Source organism: Hibiscus syriacus, unplaced genomic scaffold (genome assembly GCF_006381635.1).
Source record: "Hibiscus syriacus cultivar Baekdansim isolate YM2019G1 unplaced genomic scaffold, ASM638163v2 tig00112740_pilon, whole genome shotgun sequence".
NCBI lineage: Eukaryota > Viridiplantae > Streptophyta > Magnoliopsida > Malvales > Malvaceae > Hibiscus > Hibiscus syriacus.
In genome coordinates, this window is record NW_024063393.1 from 67,785 (window position 1) to 92,211 (window position 24,427).

Consider the following 24,427-nt stretch of genomic DNA (forward strand, 5'->3'; position numbering starts at 1 on the left):
GTGAGCACATTAAAGTAAAAAAAGCTGATTTCAGGTGTCGATTTAAAAAAAAAAGTAAATTACGTAATAACTAGTATCTAAATTTTCATTTTTTTTCAAAATCATATCTAAAGTTTAGTTTTTGTTTTATTTTAGTACCTGCCGTTAAAAATTTTAGTTTTTATTTCATTTTAGTATGCAGCTCAAAATTTAACTTTAAGTTTTAAAAAATTAAAAGTTTTGGGTACTAAAATGGACTAAAACTGATAGTTTAGGTACTAATAGCATTAAGTTTTTAACGGCAAGGTACTAAAATGAAATAAAAGCTAAACGTTAGATATAATTTTGAAAATTTTGAAAGTTCAGGTTCTAAAATGATTTAAAACTGATAGTTTAGTTACTAAATGCTCAGTTTACCCAAAAAATTTGAAGTTCATATATTTTATTGGACATAAAAGGGTTCAGGTACGAAATTAAACTTGGAAAATAAGTTTAGGTATCAAAATATATATTTACTGTAATTATTCTCCACCGTCGGATGTAATAATACATCTCCTTTTCCTTTTGTAGCCAAACTCAAACCTAAAACGTACATGAAGTTCTACAGTGCGACACTTTAATATAATGTTAAAATAAAGTGTTATCGGTTTTGTTATTATTTAAATAATAAAATCGGTAAAAAATTACCTAAAATATTATTATTTTTACCTAAAACATCAATTGTTTTAACATTTCCGATAAAAGTGCCTAACAATAAAAAAACCGGCAGCTCCTAATAATATTTCCAGTCATTTTTACCAAACTCGGTAAAACGTCCAAAAAAAAACAATAGTAAAATATAAGAAAAAGTAAAAAAAAAAAACTGTTGAAATTCTCACTATCAAATATAAAGAAGAAATTATTATTTATTATTATTATTATTTTGATTAGTTTGAATAAATATAAAATAGTATTTGTTCGAAATTATTTGTCATTTGACAATAATGTCTATCTAACAGTTCAAATATGAAATCTTAAAAGAAAAATATTTTCTTTTACCACTTAATAAGTTAATAGATGAAATTATTATATACTCTCCCTATCATTTAAAATATGAACCTAACCAATAAAATTAATATACATTATATATTTTATAGGTTAGTCCAATATAAACATAATAAAAATTTCATCTAAAAAAATTCATATATATTTTGATCACCTACTATTAAAAAAATAACAATAATGTTAACATGATATTTTTTAATTATTTTTCAATCATGAGATGACACTATCTTATGATGATATATCAACATCACCGCTAATTTTTTAAAAACGGGAGACTAAAACATAACCAAAATGTAATATTAAGCGTAGTACTGAACTTTAATTTATGTATTAATTATAGTATAGAACATTAACCTAATAACGGTATGTTGACATGGTATATCGATCTCTCCTGATGTGATAGTTAAAAAAATTACTATTTTCATTTCATCTCATCGTCTTCTTAGTTAAAATTATGGTTTTCACTTGTTTTTAATCGTATTCGTAAATGTTTTTCTCCGAGGTCTTTTGCATTCGCTCATTAAAATTAGGGTTTTCACTTTGACCTAAAAACGATTATATCATCATGTCGTGAACGATTTAATGATTTAGTGTTTACGTTAAAACTAAAATCAAAGTTGAGTACTACAACGAAAGTTTTTAAAGTTAAATAATGAAATTAATAAAAACCTTAAAATTTAATGATATTTACTTTTATTTTTGTAATCCACCTATGATTCTATGAACAAATTAATAACGTGTCCTCAAATAAGGCATCAATAGGCTCTAAATGAGTCGAGTCGAGTTCGAATAATGCTGAACTCGACTCGAAAACTCTAAAATGAAGTTCGACTCGATTAGAAAATTCGCGAGCCTACAGTTTTTAAGTTTGACTTGTACTCGAAACCATAAACTGAAGCTTGTAAAAGCTCAAATTGAAGAAAAAAAATCTTAAATTTAACTCGATTGAAGCCTTAAACTCAAACTCGAACCTGAACATTAAATATATGAAAATCTTATAATTTATCTTCTTTTTTTAAGAAAAAATTCAACACATAAACGTTAATATTATTAATAATTTATTTTTTTAAATATAAAATCTTAATATATTATATTTTTGAGCTGCTCCGAGCTTTTCGAGTTGAGTCCATTTGAGTCGAGTATTTATCAAGTTTTGATTGAATCAATCTCGAGTAATTCACGATCTAATCGTTTTAATTTTAAAATTAAATCTTTATCAATCGTTTTTTTTTCAATTTAAGTAAACATTTCTTAAATTCATATCAATGTTAAAACTAAGTAAATTATGGGAATCTTGTCCTACAAATTAAACAAATGTTGATGTCCATATCAATCACCAACCGATCTTTGCTTCAAACAAGACGCAATTTGCCTTTAAACTTCAATCGACCATGGTGGCTAAATCCCATTACCAATGGAGAGAAGTTTGATATTGGCCTTGGTTCTCGTTCTCAGCTCGACAATGGCCGTAGCGCCTTGCCGAGGCTACTACTCCGATGCCGAGCCATACGTTCCGCCTCCGGAGAAAGTAACACATCTCCACTTCTTTTTACACGACACGGTAAAAGGCGATAGCCCTAGTGCAGTCTTCGTAGCACGACCCAACATGACGACCGCCTTCAGCAACACACTGCTTCCATTCGGCATCGTGGCTGTGGCCGATGATCCGCTCACCGTCGGTCCCGACATAACGTCGGGGGTTATTGGAAACGCTCAAGGTCTATGGGCGTCGACCGGCCAAGACGTTTTGACACTTATGGTCTACATGGACTTCGGGTTCACGCATGGTGAATTGAATGGTAGTTCCATCAGTATGTTCTCGAGGAATCCAATCACCGAACCGGTGCGCGAGGTTGCGGTGGTCGGAGGGAGAGGGAAGTTCAGGATGGCACAAGGGTTTGCACAGCTTAAGACTTATTTTTTTAATTCTACAAATGGGGATGCTATTGTTGAATATAATGTAACTGTGATTCATTACTAAGATGATGCAAGTTTCTATCTATTTTGTTTATGCTTGGCCAATAAATAAAGAGGGGCTAATTCGATCTTGATTTTGATTTTTTAACTTATTAATATATTATTCGTTTAAATAAGGAGGATAGCACTGAGCAACAAAAATTAATTAATATTTGGATAGTCCATGATCAGACTCGTCTAATGACAAGTGTAGAATATGATCTATCACGGGTTAAAAAATTTAGGGATCCCACACATGAATATCATTAAATCCGTCTATGTATAATATTTGTGCTCTAACCATATTTATGTTCAGAGGAAAAATAAACTTTCTGTTTGATTATCTAGAAAATGATAGCTAAATACATAGTCAATATCGCCGTTTGTAAAACAAAATGCCACTAAAGTTTAAGATCTTTGTTACGCTTATATAGAAAAAGCCATTATGTATGTATTCAATTGGGGTGTTTCACTTTCACAAACACCACTATATGTCAGAACATTAATGGCATTTTTGGAAATAAATGGCACTACAAAAAAGATAAATAGCAGCGTTTCTATAAACGCCGGTAAAGATCATAACCTTTAGCAGCGTTTGACGTTCACAAACGCCGTAAACTTTTGTGGCTTTTGTTTTAGCGTCTCTCTTTTGCATCGTTTGTTTTTGTGCCATAAATGTTTTCAGCGGCGCTTAAAAACGCCGCTAAAAACCTATTTTGTATTTAAATTTTATTATCGATTCTTAATTTGATTCATTTGTAGTACTGAATTTTAGTTTATGCTTTAATTATAGCATCAAACTTTTAACTTAATAGCAGTAGGATGACGTAATGTTGATGTGAGAGCTAAAAAGTTATTATTTTTATTTTATCTAATCGTCTTTTTCATTAAAATTAGGGTTTTCACTTATTTTTCGTCATCGTCACAAATGTTGCTCTCCGATGTCTTTTGCACTCACTTTTGATACTGATGAACTCGTCTTGTCGTTCTCTATCACTTCATCAATTGGGAATCTTTTACTTCAAATCAAACAAATATTGTTGTGAATATCAATTACCAAACGATCTTTGCTTAAAATAAAAGGCAATTTGTCTTTAAACTTCAATCAGCCATAGTAGCTAAATCCCATTACCAATGGAGGAAAGTTTGATATTGGCCTTGATTCTGGTTCTCGGCTCCGTAACGGCCGTAGCGCCTGGCCGAGGATATTACACCGATGCCGAGTCATATGTTCGGCTCCGCTTCTTTTTACACGACACCGTAAAAGGCGGTAGCCCTAACGCAATCTTCGTAGCACGTCCTGATGTCATTGTTAAATAACAGTTACATTATAATTTTCAGGATAAATTACGTGTTTAGTACCTATACTATCATATTTAGTTCGTTTTAGTTCCTAAACTTTTATTTTTTTCAAAATCATACCTAAAATTTAGTTTTCATTTCATTTTAATACCCCACTTCACTGTTAAAAACTCCAGTTTTTGTTTCATTTTGGTACCCTGTTCGAAATTTAACGCTAAGTTTTGATAAAATTTAAAGTTTAGGTACTAAAATAGACCAAAACTGATAGTTTATGTACTAAACGTATTAAGTTTTTAATGGTGGTGTAATCACCATTTTTCAACATATATCTATATTATTATTAATAATATTATTAATATTATTATTATTATTACAAAAAATAATACCAAACTACCAAACCCAAAATACCCAAAGCCCAAACCCGTACCCAAACAAATTAAAACCTAGCTCAAACAACCTAACCCTAACCCTAATAGTTGATATTTCTTCAGGTGTCGCCGTCGCCATCAGATCTGAGATTCCAACCGCCGATTATGCCTCCCGTCGACTGAAGCGTCGACCATCTTCATTGTGCCACCATCATCATCTCAGCAACATAAGAAAAAGGGGAAATCAATGCCAAAATCAACAAAGCCGAAAAATTCGGGGTATTAAAACCCACACTCACCACGCACAGTGATTCAACAGAAGGACTAAGGTTTTTTAATTCAAAGGCTATGTATATTTTCGGGTATACAACCCGAACTGGTTGTAAAAGGAGACTATTTTTTAGAAAAAAAAATAAAAAACGAAAGGTAAAACCTTTTATTTAGTTCGAATATAAAGTTTTCTTTTCTTCTTTTCTTACAGTTTGAATAAAAAATATAAATGTTTTTATTTGTGAAAAAGGGGAAGATAGATAGTTACCTGAGAGGGTCTCTGCGGTGGTCGGAGCAAAGGAAAGCCGAAACATCGAGTTTTTTTGTACATAGGCGTGGTGTTTGATGATTTTAACCCCAGATCGGGGTCTAGCGGAGTAGATTAGGACGTTTGAGTTATTTTGGATTCGATATAGGAACTCCGACCATCATGTGTGGTGGTCGGAGCGACGAGAGGTAAGGTTGATAGGGTTTTTTGCTCTCGGCCGAGAAAGGAAAGAGGGAAGGTTGAGAGAAAGAGAGTTTTTTTTTTAAAAGGTGGGTTGCAAATGAAAAAAAAAGGGAAAGTGAATTTTATAAGTCCCCATACTTTCACCGCATTTTTACATCTTGGTCCCTGACTTTGTGACTATTTTATTTTAATTTCAAGGCTATTGTCCTCATTGCATGATTTTCTTCTTTTATTTTTGCTGAGATTTACAATGGGTAGAATTACACTTTGATCCCTATAACTCTTCCGTGTTTTTACATGTTAGTCATGTGTAGTGATCTTTTAATTTTTTTAAACTTCGTGGACTGATTTTGTAATTCTACATTTTCTGTGGATATCTTGTTACCTTTTGGGTTATTATCATTTTTAGTCCCCCAAACTTTGCCGTGTTTTTGCATTTTGGTCACTAGACCTTTCGTTTCTAATTTACTGCAAATTTATCATTTTGTTTTGTTTTATTTTAATCTAGTTACTGTTAATTTCTGATTTATCTACTATTACTTCATTTTTTTCACTATTTATTTCTTATTTAACTACTAACTTTTATTTTCTTGCATTTTAATTGCTGTTATTTTATTTTATGCAATCAAGTCCTTATTCTATGTTCATTTTATCTTTATTCTATGTTTTTAATGTTTTTTGTTTTTTATTATTTGTTTTAATTATTTATTTATTTAAATTGTTTAAATAGTTCATTATTTCATAGTTTAAATCTTTAGGCTTAGTTCTTAGATTGGATTAACTTTCGAATCGAATTTAGAAATTAGGACGACACCCTAGTTTAATAAGGGAGCAATTTGAGTCGATTTTCGCATAATATGCCTGATTACTCGAATTGATTGCACGACTTTTAAAATTTATTAATAATTAATATTTTCTAAAAAACTTTAAGTTTAATAGTTTAGAAAAATTAGGTTGTTAAATTAGTTTCTCAACCTTAGAAATTATTAATTTAGGTCCTTAAGCTTTTAAATCATTTAGAACTCGATATTTCAGATCTTTGACATTTAGTCCTTGAATTTCAATTGAACCTTAATATTGACATAATTAAATATGTTATTAATTAAAGCCTCTACTTTTAGTTAGATTTCAAACTAGTATCTTAATTTAGGGAATAATCTGAGTCGACCTTCACGTAAATGCTCGAGAGACCATCTCGATTATTCGATTAGAAAATTTATTAAAATCAAATAGGATTAATATTAGAGCCTACATTTTTAGGTTTGAGTTTCTAGGTTCCTTTAATTTCATAATTTGACACCTTAAGCTAGAAAAAGTCTTTAATTTACCTTAGCTTAATTAGGATTAAATAAAAATTTGTTTGATTGCATTATTTTTTTAAACCTAAGGCAATGTTCACTTATTAGGGAATTAATGATATATCTCCCGCAAGTATGCTCAGGGGGTGATTACTGGTGATTCCCGAAATAGGTTGACATCCTTTTTAAAGATTGCATCATGTTTTCTAAAAACGAGGCAATATTCAGTTATTAGGCACAATAGATGATCTTCCGCATTTACGCTTGGTAGTGAATGCTATCGGTCTTAATAAACAAATACCCTTTTCAAATTTGCATTCGTAATGATTTTCAAATTAAATAAAGATCAAATTCAAAATTTCTGATTTTAAATATAGGGTAATCAACTAGGTATTAATTTTTGGGCGCTTGTGGGGGTGCTAATCCTTTCGCACGCGTAACTGACTCCCGAACCCGATTTTTGGATTTTCACAGACCTTAAAACTTGGTATTTTGATAAAAATAAAATGTTTTATTAAAATCAATTGGTTTTTATGGTGTCTCAATCACACCTTAAATGATTGGTGGCAACTCCTCACATTTCGAAACCTTTTCAAAGAGAAAACCCCGAGTCGGTATCGGTCTTTCCCCGTCCGAGCAAAAAACGGTGTCTACATGTGGAATACTAAAATGAAAAGAAAACTAAACGTTAGGTATGATTTAAAAAAAATGAAAGTTTAGATATTAAAACAGATCAAAACAAATAATTTAAGTACTAAATACATAATTTACCCTAATTATACTTTTTATAGACGACTTTTGAGATCCGCCCCTTCAAATATTCAGAATTCATAAATCATCTAAATAATATTACCTCATTCGACAAAACATATTCACAATACTTCATCTTCGTTACCACCAAGCTTTGAAAAGGATTTAGTGTAGCGTACAGTCTTTATAATCATCGTTAAAAGTAGTCACATCAATAATTATTATGGATGCACGATCGGTTGATTCGGTTAAAATATTTATATCAGTACTATATAAATAAATAAATAAATTTGAGGAAAGTCCACTCTTTCCCTCCAAAACAGTTGACAAATGGAAATCTCAAAAGCTGTCCTTGAAGTTAAACAAATTTTGTTTTCAATATCAATTCACCAACCGATCTTTTCTTTGGGGTAAGGGGAGGTAGGATAGTAGGTTGTCCTCAACATCAGATTGAGAACAGCTTTCGTGGAAGACCTCTAATTATGAATTGCCCACCATAGAACTCGATCTCACGACCACAAAGTTAAGAGCCTTCGCTCTACCAACTGAGCTGGACGGGTAATACATAGTTGACTTCAATCAAAACATAGTTGACTTCGTTTTTAATATTGAAAATCATCTACCAATATGATTTATGCAGCACGATTGTGTGCTGGGTATGATTTTTGCATATAAACATTTATCACATTAGTTCAATCACATTAGCAATGGAGAAGAGTTTGATATTGGCCTTGATTTTGGTTCTCGGCACCGCCGTGGCGTTGGATCCATGCCGAGGCTATAACTCCGATGCCGAGCCGTATGCTCCGGCTCCGAAGAAAGTAACCCATCTACACTTCTTTTTACAGGACACCATCAGCGGCATAAACCCTAGTGCGGTCATAGTGGCACATCCAAACACGACGACCACCCCCAACGACACCTTCGGCTTCGTGGTAGCGACCGATGATCTACTCACCTTCGGCTTCGTGCATTTTAAGTTTATTTTTAATTTATTGATATTGTGTTACGATACGTCTCACCATCTTGTAAGATAATTGAATTTATTAAATTAAATTAAAATTAAGACAAAATAAAAATATTTATAAGTAACCAGGATCAAATGCATAATTATACTAAATTTTTTATAATTTGTATATATTTTAATTATTTGTTGATATGTCAGTTTTAGATAACTATATACATCATCTAATTAATCCGTTTGTTTATTAATGATTAAAGTTTATCAATCGGAAGGATTTAATTAAATTTGTTTATTGTTTATAAATAATCTATTAATTTTTTCTAATAAATATTCAGTTGACTTATTGTATATTAAATTTTTATAAATAATTTGTTTAAAGATAACTCTCGATCTCTTGACATTGAACGCTCGCCTCTGACATTCTCGGTGCTCGAATTTGGGTCATTTCTTTGGCAATAATTCTTTTACCACGAAACCACTTAGTTCGTGCTATTTTTGTTATTTTTTTAATCTTTATAAACTATAAAATATTTGGCAATTGAATCGTTATTATTGTATACATAAGAGGGCGAGGTAACGTAAGGGTCCGGGGTATAATCTAGATTTGAATATTTATATCGGGGATTGAAAAAAAATTAGGATAAAGTACACAAATGATCTATCGACTATAAAGTATTACTTTATTAAGTCTTCTGATTATTAAAAGTTATAAAATAATATTTTTACTATAGGACATTGCTTTCTTAAGTCTCCTGACTATTAAAAGTTATAAAATGATCACCCGACTACTCATTGTGTTCCAAACTCGTCCTTCTTTTGTTAAAAAAATGACAGTAGTTTAAGTTGGACGTTAACCTGCTGGCTGAGATATGATAGTCGTTTGAGATTCTAGTTTCATATTATATCATGTCTCAATCAACATGTAATGTCCAACTCAAATTGACATCATTTTTTTTACGGAAAAGGACGTGTTTGAAATATAATGAATAGTTGAGTGACCATTCTATAATTTTTAATAGTCAGAGGACTTAAAAAAGCAACATCTTATAGCTGAGGAACAGTTTTTTAAATTTTAATAGTCGAATGACTCAATAAAGCAACACCCTATAGTAAGGGGATATTTTATGTACTTTACCCAAAAAATTAACGATTAAGTGACTTAAAAAAGTAAATTCTAAAACGTTAGTGGTATCAATACAATTTTTTATAATTTATTGGCCAAAACGGGAACCCTCTAAGTTTCATTATATAAGCAAATCAACGAACAAATCGATGATTTATTTCTTTCTACTCCATTTCTTCTCTTCCAAGCCTACTCGTCGCTTTTGCAGTCATGGTTCTCGAGGTAAACTATTCTAGAGCATTCCTCCTTGATCTTATCTTTCGATCATCTTTATACGTTTCTCGAATTAGGGTTTCATCGATTTTCTTTTGTTCTCTTTGGGTTTTTTCTTTAAACCAATCGATTAGGCTACTATGATATGCATTGACAACTCCGAATGGATGCGAAACGGCGACTATTCTCCGTCTCGATTTCAAGCCCAAGCTGACGCCGTCAGTCTTATCTGTGGAGCTAAAACCCAGGTAAAAGATTACTGCTTTTTCTCAAGCTATTTAGTGAATGTAAGATTAAGCTAGGTTTTCGTTTCTGATTGTGAGAATTGGGGGTTTAATTTTGTTTGATGAAATGATTGCAGTCTAATCCGGAGAACACGGTCGGGATTTTGACTATGGCGGGGAAGGGAGTTCGTGTATTGGCTACTCCTACCAGTGATCTCGGAAAAATCTTGTCTTGCATGCACGGTACTTGGGATTCACCTATTCCCTCTCGACGTTAAGTTAGTTTTTTAGTCATGTTTGGAGATTAAGCTTAGTGTTCTTTGAACTACTTGTGGCTATAGATTAGTTCGTATTGGAAGAACTCCATGTACTCCATGTTAGCTTGTGTTTCGATTTACCATTTTACTATTATTATTGAAGATAAAGATTAAGCAAGTTGGGTTTTCTTTATGTGGTTTGTTTTTATTCTGGTGTTGGCAAATCGGATTTAAAGTCAATGTTCGCTTGTTGGTAGAAAAATTGTCATATTTGTTGAAGAAGAACCAGCATTAATAGTTTTATTTCTTTCTATAGAAAAGTTGTCATATTCATTGAAGAAGAACCTGCATTAATAGTTTTATGGCTTGCTATTTGGGTCATACGAATGTAAGCATGCAGTTCTGTGGAGACCCATGCTTGCTAGCCTCTGTAAAAGAAACATATTTTTTTGTTTACTTTAGAGCTATGTTAGTAGGATTCGTGTGTGAGTGTCGGATACAGCCATATGTCACATCCCCTTATCTATGTGTTTGACACGTGTCAGAGATGGGTAGTTCAAGAAAGATGGAGAGACTGTGCAATATTAGCTTTAAAGTTTACAAATAGAGAACTTGTCCTCGCTGATGGAGTTCAGGGGTTATATTTAGTGTAGTTTATCATTTTATGCAAAATCAGCATATAATTAATGATTAATCTATAATATTTTGTTTATGTATTTCTGAATTGAAAGTCATCTTCCTTCCTCTCTATTAGTTGCATCATCATCTTCACCTCCTTTCTGTATACATTGCATTGCATTACACAGGTCTTGAAATGGGGGGTGAGATGAACCTAACAGCCGGAATCCAGATTGCTCAGTTGGCTCTGAAGCATCGCCAAAACAAAAATCAGCAGCAAAGGATTATAGTTTTTGCTGGAAGGTATAGCATGTTGGCCCTCGATTTGTTTGTTTAGTTCAGTTTGAATATGAACTTTTTTCCCCATATTCTCTATGCTCTCAGTCCTATTAAGCATGAGAAGAAGGCATTGGAGATAATTGGAAAGAAGCTGAAGAAGAACAGTGTAGCTCTTGATATTGTCGATTTTGGTGAGGAAGAAGACGGAAAACCAGAAAAATTGGAGACTCTTCTTGCATCTGTTAATAATAATGACACTAGTCACATAGTTCACATTCCTCCTGGTCAAAATGCACTTTCTGATGTCCTTATCAGGTTTTGCTTAGTTCCTTCTGATTCTTTATTTTCCCCAAGTATTTCATTTCTTCAGAATACACACATGCGCGCGCACTCAGATTTGAGTGAGAAACTATCAGTTCATGCCTCTTAGCTTATGCTGCTTACCTAATAGTGATTGTGTGAATGATATTACTTTTTGATTTCTATGCTAGCACGCCTGTGTTCACTGGAGATGGGGAAGGAGGAAGCAGTTTTGCCGCTGCTGCTGCAGCAGCTGCAGCTGGTGGTGTTTCTGACTTTGATTTTGGTGTGGATCCAAATATAGATCCCGAGCTGGCTCTTGCTCTAAGGGTTTCCATGGAAGAGGAGAGGGCAAGGCAAGAAGCTACTGCCAAGAGAGCTGCTGAGGAAGCCAGTAGACAAGAGAAAGGAGAGGAAGCCCAACCACAGTCTGATTCTCAGAATGCAACTTCGACTGCTACTGAAAAACCTTCTGATCCAATGGTAAGTATTACCTTGAGATTCGAATTACTATCTATTATTTTACCATGCCACAAATTACTATCCATTAACAATGGACAATACAACTTGAGCTTCGAATTCAGTTTTGCTAATTGATGTTATGGCAGGATGAGGACGATGCTTTACTAAAACAGGCCCTTGCATTGTCAATGAATATCCCTGGATCTGATTCTTCTGCAGGTGATGCTCAAATGTCCGAGGCAACTAATGACGATCAAGAACTGGCCTTGGGTATGCCCTTTTTTTTTTTTGGTTGGTTGTTTTAACTTATTCACGAAGATGGTCCCAGCTAGTGCAGTGTCCGTATTGGTGTCTGGATAGTCCACAATATTTATACATTACTAAATCCCACAAATTGAGTTTTTCCAAAGACTTGAACCGTACTGGGTTTAATTTGTACACTTAAAAATTTACTCGTAGATATATAATATAGTCAAATGCATGGATCTATATCATCCACTTAACTAAATACCAAACTTTTTTCCACACAGCACTTCAGATGTCCGTGCAGGACGGTTCCAAAGATTCATCAGCTCCATCGGATGTCAGCAAGGTTCTGGGAGATCAGTCTTTTATGTCATCTATTCTTTCATCAGTAAGTCGAAATCGATTCCTCCTTTTTAAACCCGCAATCAGTCTCTCCTTTGATTGCCTATATTCTGATGTGTTACTGCTTTAACAGCTTCCGGGGGTCGACCCAAACGATCCAAATGTGAAAGATCTGCTAGCATCTTTGCCGGGCCAATCCGAGGTTGGTTTCATTAAACTCAGCATAACCTAACATGCAATGCATGTAGTGTTTTAGATCGTTGTCTTAATAGTTAACTGATCTGTCATCATAATCTCTACTTGCTACCAGTCGCAACAAAAGAAGGATGAAGATGAGCAGCACCCTAAAGATGACAACTGAAAATCTACATCCCTTTAACCGTCAATGTGTCGTCGATTTCTCACCGAGTTAAGATCATCGTTGTTCCGAAACTCATGTGTCGAAACTCTGGCGAATGATCGGTTGAAACATTTTTCTTTCTTTTTTCTGTTTCGAAGCACACGAATGCTTATTGGTTAGTATGTGTTGAGCATCTATGGGAAACAGGACGTTATCATTCATGTCTGAACTTTATTTGTTTGTTAGTGTTTTATGACAACAGTATTTCCAGTCTATTTATATATAATTACCTTAAAACTCCTTTAAATCAAAATTCAAAAGCATCTGAAAAACTATTTTAGTTATGTTTACTTCAATTTTTAATTTTTTTTAATCTTAAATTTAGTTTTAAAATTTATTATTTAATCAAATATTTATTATTATTGATAATTTTTTTATTTAAATTTTAAACATTAAATGAAAATAAATTAATTACATTTAATATTAGGTTTGAGTGCTACTTTTGTCCTTATAGTTGGTTTAATTTATGGTTTTCACACTTATAGTTTTTTTGCATTAATTTAATTCTTGAGGGATATTATCCTTAACTTTGAAATCCGTTTTGACTAATATAACTGTTAGTCTTCTATGTTTATCGATCTTCACTAATTTTTACATCAGCAATATTATTGATGTGATTTAACAATAATGTGACGTTTATTAAAAAAAATATTTACTAAATACAACGGTTAGAAAAAAAATTTAAAAAATTTGACCTAATCTCTTATTCTTAATGAAATAAATAATAAATTTTTTATATTTTTTAACTGTTGTATTAAGTAAATATGTTAATCTAATCTTTTAATCCACAAATGCAGAAGACTCATGCTTTTGTTAGTTAAATCAGTCAACGCATTTCGAAGGTTCGGTTGATGGTCTTATACAATTCCGATACTTAAATCGATGCAAAAAAAATCATAAAAACGAAGATGATGAATTAGATCTAGCATAAATATCCTTTAAGCTTTAATATTATATTCGTATTGAAACAATCTAAGTAGCTAGCATTTGTTTAAAATTAAGAAATCCCAGTTTTCGTTTTCATTAAAATTCAGGGTTTATTTTTAAAAGACTAATATATCTATCGAAACTTGTTAACATGACACGGTATAAAACTAGGCCTATCAAAGAACACGGATGAGGGTATGTTTATGTTCGTTCGTTTAACTTTAACCGAACAAACAAATAAATATGAACAATTAAACGAACAAAATTTCTTGTTCGTGTTCGTTCATTAAGAAATTTAGCTTGTTCATGTTTGTTCGTTAAAATGATAAACGAATATAAATGAAAGAACGTGAACGAAAACAAACGAACGTAAACAAACATAAACGAATGAACATAAAATTAATTGGGTTGATAATTGAGAATAGTTTTTTTTTCCTTTCCAAATAATTTTGGATTTATATTTTCTTTAATTGATTTGAGTATATTCATTTGAGTTTAAAATTAATTGGATTTTAAAATACTATTGGATTTAAGGTTAAAATTTATTAGGCCTTAATATTACAAACAATTGTAGAGATTACTCTCAACATTAACAAACAAACATAAAAGAATGGACATAAATAAACTTAAACGAACATAAATAAATAAACGGATTACCGAACACTCATGAACATAAATGAACGAACGGACACTTTGTTCGTGTTCCTTCATTTAATTAAAAGAATATAAAGTCTTATTCATGTTCGTTCAATAAATAAAAGAACTTCCTGCCAAACGGTTCACGAACGATTAATCGAACGTTTGATTCGTTTATAGGCCTATATAAAACTTAAAAAACTTCAAATATTTTCCACATTGGATGATTAAGATCAACAATAATAAACAAATAATTTTTTTTCTCCCCTTCAGCTGTCCCAACCTGCTTATCATTCCCAGCTTCGTTGAAATACAGTCTCGCGTTTAGCACTAACCCTTGCAATGAAACAAGGACTTGAAGGATGCTCGAAGACAATGGATCCCAAACTTCGTTTCCCCTGCCAGTCCATGTGTTTAGAAGCCGACCTTGCCTTCCTCATATACATTAGGATTTAGCCTCCAACCACCTGAATGATGGTATGCTGACTGCAGAATCAAAAACCCGGTCAAAGAAAAACCAGTAACATATCAAAGACAAATCGAAAATTTCAGAAGGGAAGGAAGAGTAAACTTCAAGCTTCAAGCAGTCACATTTGGAATCATACCGGAGGCACGTCGGGATACTCGGGAGGAAGGTGAAAATCAAAGAAGAAAAGACCATCTTGATAAGGTGTCCCATATGCCCCAGCTATTACTGCCCTCAAGAGGTCCATCCCATCCTCGTACATAAATTCCATCTGTTAAATAGTTACAAGCGCTTAAAACGAACTTGCTATAGCCAAGGACCAGAAACCTTTTAATATGCCTACTAGGCCACACATCCTTACCCGGCAGGCTGTTCTGAAGGATGTTCCAACCCAAGAGAGATCTGTGAAGTCCATGGAAGCCTCATTCAGCGGTGCGCCTTCAACTTTGTTGTTTCCCGAGTTCTTTTTAAAGTCTCGTTTCACCTCCTTCAATGAATCCTCCGGCTTTGGTTCCTCAAGGGAGCCTTCTTCAGAAACAGATTGCACGGGAAAAGAAGCAGGGGGTAATCGAACCACAACATCACCATAACAGTAATCATAATGTGGATGTCCTTCCAGCTCATACACACACTTACAATTTCCTCCTTGTCAAACTCACCAGGGTCCTCTGCCCTGGCAACTGGCTTTAACCACTTTACACAAGCTGTCCGTTCCTTTGCATTAACACTTTTGACCACCCCAACTCGTCTGGGTTTATATGTGTCATCACCGGCAACATGTTTACTCTTCATCTTCAATATTAACTGAACGTAAGTCTCAGCAAAATAATCGAACACGAACTCGATACGAAGACATATAAAGAAAAAAAGGAAGCAAAGAGATCAGTTTATGTCATCTGCCTTTTTTTTTATTCTTTTACTTTTAACATTAACATTAACATTATCTGAAGCATCATTGATTCTTCAATAATTGAGCAATGTCATATTTTCATGCATATTACTTGAGGCCTTCTATGCTAATATTCGAATCGAGTGTCGAACACTGGGACTAAAAAATGAAGAGCCGTAACAACATAAGTCGAGTTGGCCTTACTTGATTCATTCTGTTTATGTAAACAGAGACCATCTTCCAATAGAGATCACATGAGAGAATCACATCGATGATTTGTCACTAAATTTATCACTAAAATGTACGAAAAAATATGAAATTAATGTATGAATGAAAATGACATTTTCTTGTGCGTTTGAGAAGCACACAGCCTTTAGCAAGCAATTCTCTACTGCAAATCCCCAGTAAATTCTCGTCGGGAAGAAGCTCGCTGCTAAAGCCGCCAATAGAGCCACCGTTACTTCCATTGCCACCACCTTTCTCCACCGGAATAACAGCTGCTATGTTTCATGATTCCTTCAACACCCTTCCTTTCAATATGACCACCCCTCTTAATGCTAACCATCGAAACCCAAAGATATATTCAACGATAAAACAACATTAAGTTTTCCATTGGATTAAGGTTTATCATTGTATACCTGTGGCAGCGCCAGCGTTTAAGATCGTTATATCTTCGGCGGTCTATACAATGACGGCGGAGCTGATTACTGAGGCCAAATGTTCATGTTCGGCTCCCATGGCTTCAGCAGCCTCCACGCATTGTGCATCAACTAGAGTCGCGACGGATGCCACGGACATATCCGTCTTTCTCATCGGCTCATCCATCCTTCCTGCATGTTGGGTTTTGAAATCGAGTTTTGAAGCTGAAGATGATTGTTTTGAAGGAGAAGAAACAAGGAAGAAGCAAAAGTAGAAGAGGAGGAAGAAGAAATTGTCACGTCAGAAAAGTTAACGGGGTTAAGTGTCACATTAGCAAAAACTAACGGAAGGTATCGGTAGGGACCAAAATGATAACGAATTAAAAGTTTGATGATTCTATTGTAAGTTTCAAAAGTTAGGTGACCAAAATACAAGCACCCTAAAAGTTTGGGGACTATTTTTATAGTTTACCCTTTATTTTATTAATATTTTTGTGACATGACTTTTTATTATTTTAATAATATATAATTAAAAATAAAAAATAAATTTGATAGTTAGAATGATCAAATTTGGAGTAATTTAAAAGTTAAGTAATGAAATTAAAAAATTAAACTTCAGTGACCAAAATATGAATAAGAATATAGTTGAGTGATGAATGATGCAATTTTTCCACAAAACGTGTGCCACGTGCAAATCACCCGTTAAGTTTTTAACGGCGAAATACTAAAACGAAACAAAAAATAAACGTTAGGTATGTGTCGCGACTGTCTTTCGGGTGACCCCGAATAGGGCTTCAACTTGGATAATTGGGTTAGAGTCGCCAACGACCATTTTAAAACGAATTTAGGTGGGTCGGACACCATCTTACCTGATCTGCGTTGTACCAGAAACTTGTCGGGTTCGGGAATCGATTACGGTCAAGGAAGGATTAGCACCCTCGAACCGCCCTTTCGGTACCAATTAATTTGCCGGTTGTCTTTATTTGTGAAAATTAAAATTAAAATTTAAGTATCGATTCAAATTACTTACATTTGATTAATTGAAATTTCTCTACAAAGTCAAAATGTTAGAGGAAAAAATTAAATATTAAATAAATAAAAGGGGAAAAATAAAAAAATAAGAAAATAAAGAAAATGGAAAAACATTAAATAAATAAAAGGAAAGAAATGAAAATAAATAAAAATAAAAAAATAAAAATAAAAAATGTTATATTTTAAAAGTAATAAATTAAAAATAAGAAAAAAAAACAAAAATACACTAAAAATGAATAACTAAAATAAAAATGCTAAAATTAAAAAAAACTTAAAAATTAAAGGACTAAATTAAAACAAATTAAAATGGATGGTTTAACATGATACTAAAGATGAACTGCAAAAGAAAAAAAAGTTAGAGGGACAAATTGCAAAAAATGTAAATTAAAAGTAGGAACTGAATTGAATAAATCGAAAATTCAGAGGCTAAATTGCATTGAGTGACCAAAATGAATTACGCTTCGAAATTGGGAGGATGGCGGAAATGATTTAACTATCCTTTAATTACAAGGTAGTCCCCCGTATATAAATGGGCCAAAAACCCATTACAATACATTTTCAACCTTTTCCCTAAATTCTCATCTTCCCCAATCGAGAGATTGCTCTCAACTCTGCTCTCACTGGTCGAATACCGACCACCGTCCGATGGCCCAAAAATGCTCTCCTTAACCCCGTAATCCCAGATTCAAGCCTAAAATTTCACAAAAATATCCCAGAAGTCGTAGATATGAATCGAAAATTCCGATTTTTGTTACCTTCGATGGTGACTTCTCGACTTCCCCGCCGTGCTTGGCTTTTCTCTCGACCAGAGACACCCTTGTTGTTGCCATGTTTTTTTGCTTGCTAATTTTGATTTCTTTGCTGTGGGGCTTCAGCCTTTGGTTTATGGTTATTGTTGGCTCGATTTGTTTACTTTTTTTGTGTATTATCGTGTGGGTTATTCTCTCGACGATGATGTTTGTGTTGCTTTTTTGTGGCTGACTTATGGTTGTTCTATGTCGATGGTACTTGGTAGTGTTTGTTCACTATTTTCTCGTGGTGGTGACTGTATTGTCTCTCCGTTATGTCTGGGGGTATTTATACCCTCTCGGCCGGTGAACGTTACCGAACATCATGGGATGGGTCAGTCCCGTTTGGTGTTCGTGACACGATTTTCGATCTTTGGGATACCCATTTTCCGGGCTGTTGTTGCGAGGATTCTGGCTTCGGGTGCTGGGGATCTCAGTCGGTGGACGGTTTGCAATCTCGTTTTACATTCCAGAACGTTCTGGGACATTCCTGACCGTTGGGACTAAGTTGTGCGAAACCCTAGTACGATGCTGGGCTGGTTCAGACCCAGCTCTTGGACTATTTAAACCTCATTTTGGACCCTAAACAGAAAAAACAAAAAAGAATTAAATAAATAATAAAAAAATTCAAAAACATATAATATATTAATTTCTAAAATGTTATTTTAAAAACTTTATATTATATGTATTTTTCAAAAATGTTTTAAAAAAATTATATAATATATATATTTTCAAAAATGTTTAAAATAACTATATATTATATATATTTCAAAAATGTTTTTCAAAAACTATATAATATATAAATGTTTTCAAAACTATATATATTTTCAAAATGTTTAAAAACTATATAATATATATATTTTTAAAAATATTTTAAAAACTATATATTATATTTATTTTCAAAATGTTTTAAAAACTATAAATATATATTTTCAAAAATTGTTTTAAAAAACTATATATTATATTTATTTTCAAAATGTTTTAAAAACTATATAATATATATATATTCAAAAAATGTTTTAAAAACTATATATTATATTTATTTTCAAAATGTTTTAAAAACTGTATAATATATAAATGTTTTCAAACATGTTTTCAAAACTATATATTATATATGTTTTAAAAATGTTTTTAAACTATATAATATATATACATAAATAATGGGACGGAAATGAGTGTCTACAATATGGTTTGAAAAATTGATAATTTAGATACTAAAATGAATCAAAACTGATAGTTTATATACTAAACAAGTATTTTACCCAAAATAAAATCACAAGGACAGATTTCAAGAGTCTTGAAAGTAAAGGGACTGAAGGCATAAATAACTTGTGATAAGGCGATGTCGGCGGCGAAGAGATTCACCAATGCGACGGCATACAGCGCTTTCCAGGCATTGTTCCACGTATTCAACGCAGGGGCAGATGCACCGAGTGTAAGTAGGAATTAATGCATCTCTATTATTTTAAAATAATTATTAAATTTAATTTAATGTGTTACGGAAAAAATTTGCATATTCATTATTTTTTAAAATAAAAAATAAAATTTTAGATTTTATTTTTAAATTTTTTGATACGTCACTGATTCAACACAAATCTAGTGGTTCTTAATCCCGACAACGACGATTCCAACACTAAACTACGAATTCCCAGCCCGAAATATTTCCACAGTCCATTAGTTTTGTATATATATGAAAGTAATCGAATCAACAAGTTTGACGGTGGCGGCGTTGGAAGCGGCGGCGGTGCTATGGTAATACCTGTGAAGTCCCAATGATGTGGCGAGACCTGCAATTCCAGCCCCCACAATCACCACTTCTTCAACAATTTACATTTTGAGACTTTTGGGTTCTCTTAATTCTCCACACGAATTTGGGATATTTTCTCCGAACAGAGTGAGATTTGTGGCTCAGACACCTCACAGGTAGGGTTGGGTATGGGTTGGGTTCAGTTGACCCGACTTGAACCGAAAATTATATACCTTCCACCTGACTTAATCTAATCCAAAAATTGTACATCCTTCACCAACTTGAAATTGACTCACTTTTTTAGATAAAATTTCAATCTGATTCGACTAGATCTGAAATAATATTTTTATAATATATAGAGATCTTATTACAATTATCCTTAAATATATAAAATAAAATTACTTTTTATCGGGTCGGATACTTTTCACCCTAAACCTGAACCAGACCTGAATATAATCTCTAAAAACTCAACTCGATCCGAACCTGAACTCAATTTTTTTAAAAAAATCAACCCGTTAAGGTCAAATTAGGTCGAAACCCGTCAAGTTCGAGTCTCATGCCTATCCCTACTCATAGCTACCACTGAAAAGTAGAGGTCAAATTAATAGTGTTAGCCACTCTATTCTCGTTAAAGTTGAGAGTCTTTCGAACATATACTAACTTATAATATTCTTAGATTAATAAAAAAAGAATAAAGTATACAAATGGTCCCCCGGCTATAAGATACTCTTTTATTGAGTTCATTGACTATTAAAAGTCACAAAAATGATCCATAGATTATATGTAGTTTCTTTGTTGAGTCATTCGACTATTAAATGTTACAAAAATGGCCACTCAACTATTCATTATGTTCCAAACTCATCCTTTTCCATTAAAAAATTAACGATCATCTGAGTTTGACGTTAACATGCTGACTTGGATATAATAGTCGTTTGAGATTATGAGATCAAATTTTATCATATCTTATTAAGCAAGTTAACGTACATCTTAGCCTATCGTCAATTTTTTAATGGAAAAAGACGAGTTTGGAACATAATGAATAGTCGGGTTACCTTTTTGTAACTTTTGATAGTCAAGGGGCTCAACAAAGCAACTCCCTATAGTCAGAAGACCATTTTGTAACTTTTAATATTCGAGGGACTTAATAAAATAATATGCTATATAATCAGGGGACCACTTATGTACTTTACCCTAAAAAATATTCTAATTAAAACACAACCTTGTACATTTTGAATATGTATATATCCCCTTTATGTGTATCTTATATGCCTTGGTCTATATGAGCTTGGTAAGTAAATTATTCGAAATGAATGATCAACAAAGCTTTAAATAATTTAACAAACAGAAACTAATAATTGGGAGAAGCTTGCAAAGAAAAGCTAATAAATCACATTAAATGAGAATGAAAAGGACAATCTTTTGTTATTCGAATTGGGATGAATATTGGAAATGGAAAAGAAGTTGTACGGTGCGATGAATATTAATGAATGTGTCTATATCATTATACCATCATAGATGAAACATAAATCTGAATATTTTACGTGAACTTCACACTATACTAATGTAAAATATGGATGGATGCATGCATGCATAACATCAACCCACTGTATTATCAGTGACGTATCTAGAAATATTTTAGAGTGGACACACGTAGGCTAGCAACACAAATTTTTTGAATGAGATGGACACATAAAATTTCAAGGCGGGCACCATTAATAAAGATTAAGAACTAAACGAAGAAAATTTGAATTTCAGGATGGGCGCGTATGTGGCTCCGTCACTATATATATAACAATAGAAAACGAGAAGATATTCACTAAAAAAAACAATGAGTTAATATTGTCATTTGATTTTTCTCGATCCAATGATCCTCAAAAGATGTAAAACTAAAAGAATTTTACATAATGTTAGTGGATCCTAACTAGGGATGGGCATGGGAACCGAACCCGACGGGTTCCGACCCGACCTGATCGGATCAGAGTTTTTTTAAATTCGGGTTCGGGTCGGGTTTAGTTCGGGTTTAGGGTGAAAAATGCCCGACTTAAAAAATATATAATTTTACCTTATATATTTAGGAATAATTAAAATAATATCCTATATATATATTTTTCAATTAAGTCACTGTTTTTATTGAATAAAAATAATATTTTTTATTATTTCGGGTCGAGTTTTTAAGTTATATATTGGGTCGGGTTCGGGTCAGGTGAAATTTTATTTTGGTCGGGTCGGGTCTGATCTCAGTGGAGGATTTTTTATTCTCGGGTCAGATCGGGTAGACCAAAAACCTGACCCATGCCCATCCCTAATCCTAACCCCTCTCTATATAAAAATATATATAAAGAGAGAAAATAAAGTGACCTTATAAAATGTACCCAATGTTTTGCATCATTTGGAGGCCAAACATTGCACCGTTGCTTGCACATTGGTTTCTTTTTTTATTAGAGTTAATCGCGTCATATTTCCTCAAAGACTCCCATTTTAAATTAGTCTTTAAATTTTTAAATATTCTAATTTCATCCCTAAATTATGATTCTTATTTTAAATTAGTCCTTAAATTTTCAAAAATTCTAATTTCATCACTAAACTATGTCCCTCTTTCTAAAATGGTCCCAAACTTTTGAATATTCCAACTCCATCCAAACATGTAACTAATTTCAACCATAGTCTAACCTAATGTTTTTTTTTATCCAAACATATAATAATATGACTTGGCCTAACGATTTTATTAACAAAAGATGTGATTGATATGTGCGTATAGTTTGGGATGAAATTGGAATGTTAAAAAAGTTTAGGGACCAATTTGGAATGAGTGTCATAATTTGGGGCTGAAATTAAAATATTCAAAAGTTTGAGGACTAATTTAAAATGATAGACATGATTTAGGGATGAAATTAGAGCATTTAAAAGTTAAGAACCAATTTAAAATGACAATCATACTTTGAGGACATGTGACTATAACTCTTTTTATCATAAACTTTATAGTTTATCGTTTTCAAAATCAATAGTCTTTCACGGAAGCTGCTCTCAACCTGGCGTTGGGGACAACCTACTACCCTACCTCCACTTACCCCATTGCATATGTGAATAGGATTTTATTGTTGTTGTTGTTCTTTATGACACATCCTTGAACTCAAACTTTTCGTATGTTTTATATATATATATTTTTCTATATTTTTATTAATAATTTATTTTTATCTTTAAAATTATATAAATAAACATCTACACGAATCTTTCCATGTTTTTCATCGACGTTTTCTATGATTGTCGATGCAGGAATCACATGAGTCATATTTTTTCTCTCTAGTCAAATGCATCGACATCGCGGAACTCATTGTTCTAAAATTCGAAGAAATTATCTCACTAATTAACCGGATTGATAACTCTAGGATCATATGCATACTCATAAAATTATATAAATTCGTCTCTTAACGTAAAATCTAGCTTTCGTCCCTACGTGTGTGATGATAGTCTAATATTGAGAGATGAAGAGCTTAACCACTAATCCAGGCTACAAAACTCAAGCCAAACCCTCTACACGAGTCTTTCCATATTTTTCATCATCGTCTTCTACAACTATTGATGCATGAATCACCTGATCTATGTTCTTTCTCACCAGTCGGATGCATCAACATCGTCGAACTCACTGTCCCCAAATTTGAAAAGATTCTCTCACTAACTAATCAGATTGATAACGCTAGGATCGTGTACATATTGATTTAGTCTTCTTCATCGTCGTTCCCATTATCACCCTTTGCAAAAACTTCTACTTTTTAAAATTTTTGAATCGAAATAAATTCTCATCATCCGTCGACCTATTAATAGCTCCCTTTGTCGGCCTCCATAACATGAGCAACGTTCTCTCCATAGCCACAAAATTAACCACTCGCTCCTATAAAAGGGATGGATCGAGAAATACTGAGATATGTTCATAGGGATGGATCGAGAAGTATTGAGATACGTTCATACTTTAAGAAATTTCAAAATACACAAGTTTATATTTATCCATTTTAAATTTCACACCTCGAGAAGTTTCTGTCTAAATTTTGTTTTCCATACTTATCAATTTTAAATTTGAGTAAATTATGTATATAGTACCTAAACTGTTAGTTTTGGTCTGTTTTAGTACCAACATTTTCAATTTCTTCAAAAACCATACATATAGTTTAGTTTTTGTTTCATTTTAATACATCATCGTTAAAAAATTTATTTTTTGTTTCATTTTAGTATCCCTTTTAAAATTTAACGTTAAGTTTTGAAAAAATTGAAAGTTTAGGTACTAAAATGGATCAAAACTGATTGTTTAAGTACTAAATGTGTAATATACCCTTAAAATTTTAGCATATGAAGCTTCTTCGTTTTGGGTTTTTTTTGGGGGTCTTGTTTCTCTCTCTCTTTATTGCCATGGGGGAGTGGATCCCAAAACTGGACCTTTGCTTAGCTGGCTTCAAGCTCTCCATT

General features: G+C 32.8%; 2 protein-coding genes across 2 annotated transcripts; both read left to right on the forward strand.

The window, feature by feature from the left end:
- The first annotated feature begins 2,420 nt into the window (after nucleotides 1-2,420).
- On the forward strand, nucleotides 2,421-3,004 carry LOC120183230 (dirigent protein 4-like). Its single transcript, XM_039187963.1, has one exon. The coding sequence runs from the start codon at nucleotides 2,438-2,440 to the stop codon at nucleotides 3,002-3,004; it is 567 nt and encodes a 188-aa protein (XP_039043894.1). The 5' UTR covers nucleotides 2,421-2,437.
- A 6,661-nt stretch (nucleotides 3,005-9,665) lies between these two features.
- LOC120183210 (26S proteasome non-ATPase regulatory subunit 4 homolog) lies at nucleotides 9,666-13,007 on the forward strand. Its single transcript, XM_039187947.1, has 10 exons — nucleotides 9,666-9,727; nucleotides 9,853-9,966; nucleotides 10,080-10,185; nucleotides 11,006-11,120; nucleotides 11,202-11,411; nucleotides 11,588-11,879; nucleotides 12,005-12,128; nucleotides 12,389-12,492; nucleotides 12,580-12,648; nucleotides 12,757-13,007. Exons 1-10 carry the CDS (start codon nucleotides 9,716-9,718, stop codon nucleotides 12,805-12,807), a joined length of 1,197 nt encoding a protein of 398 aa, XP_039043878.1. The 5' UTR covers nucleotides 9,666-9,715; the 3' UTR covers nucleotides 12,808-13,007.
- The last annotated feature ends 11,420 nt before the right edge of the window (nucleotides 13,008-24,427 follow it).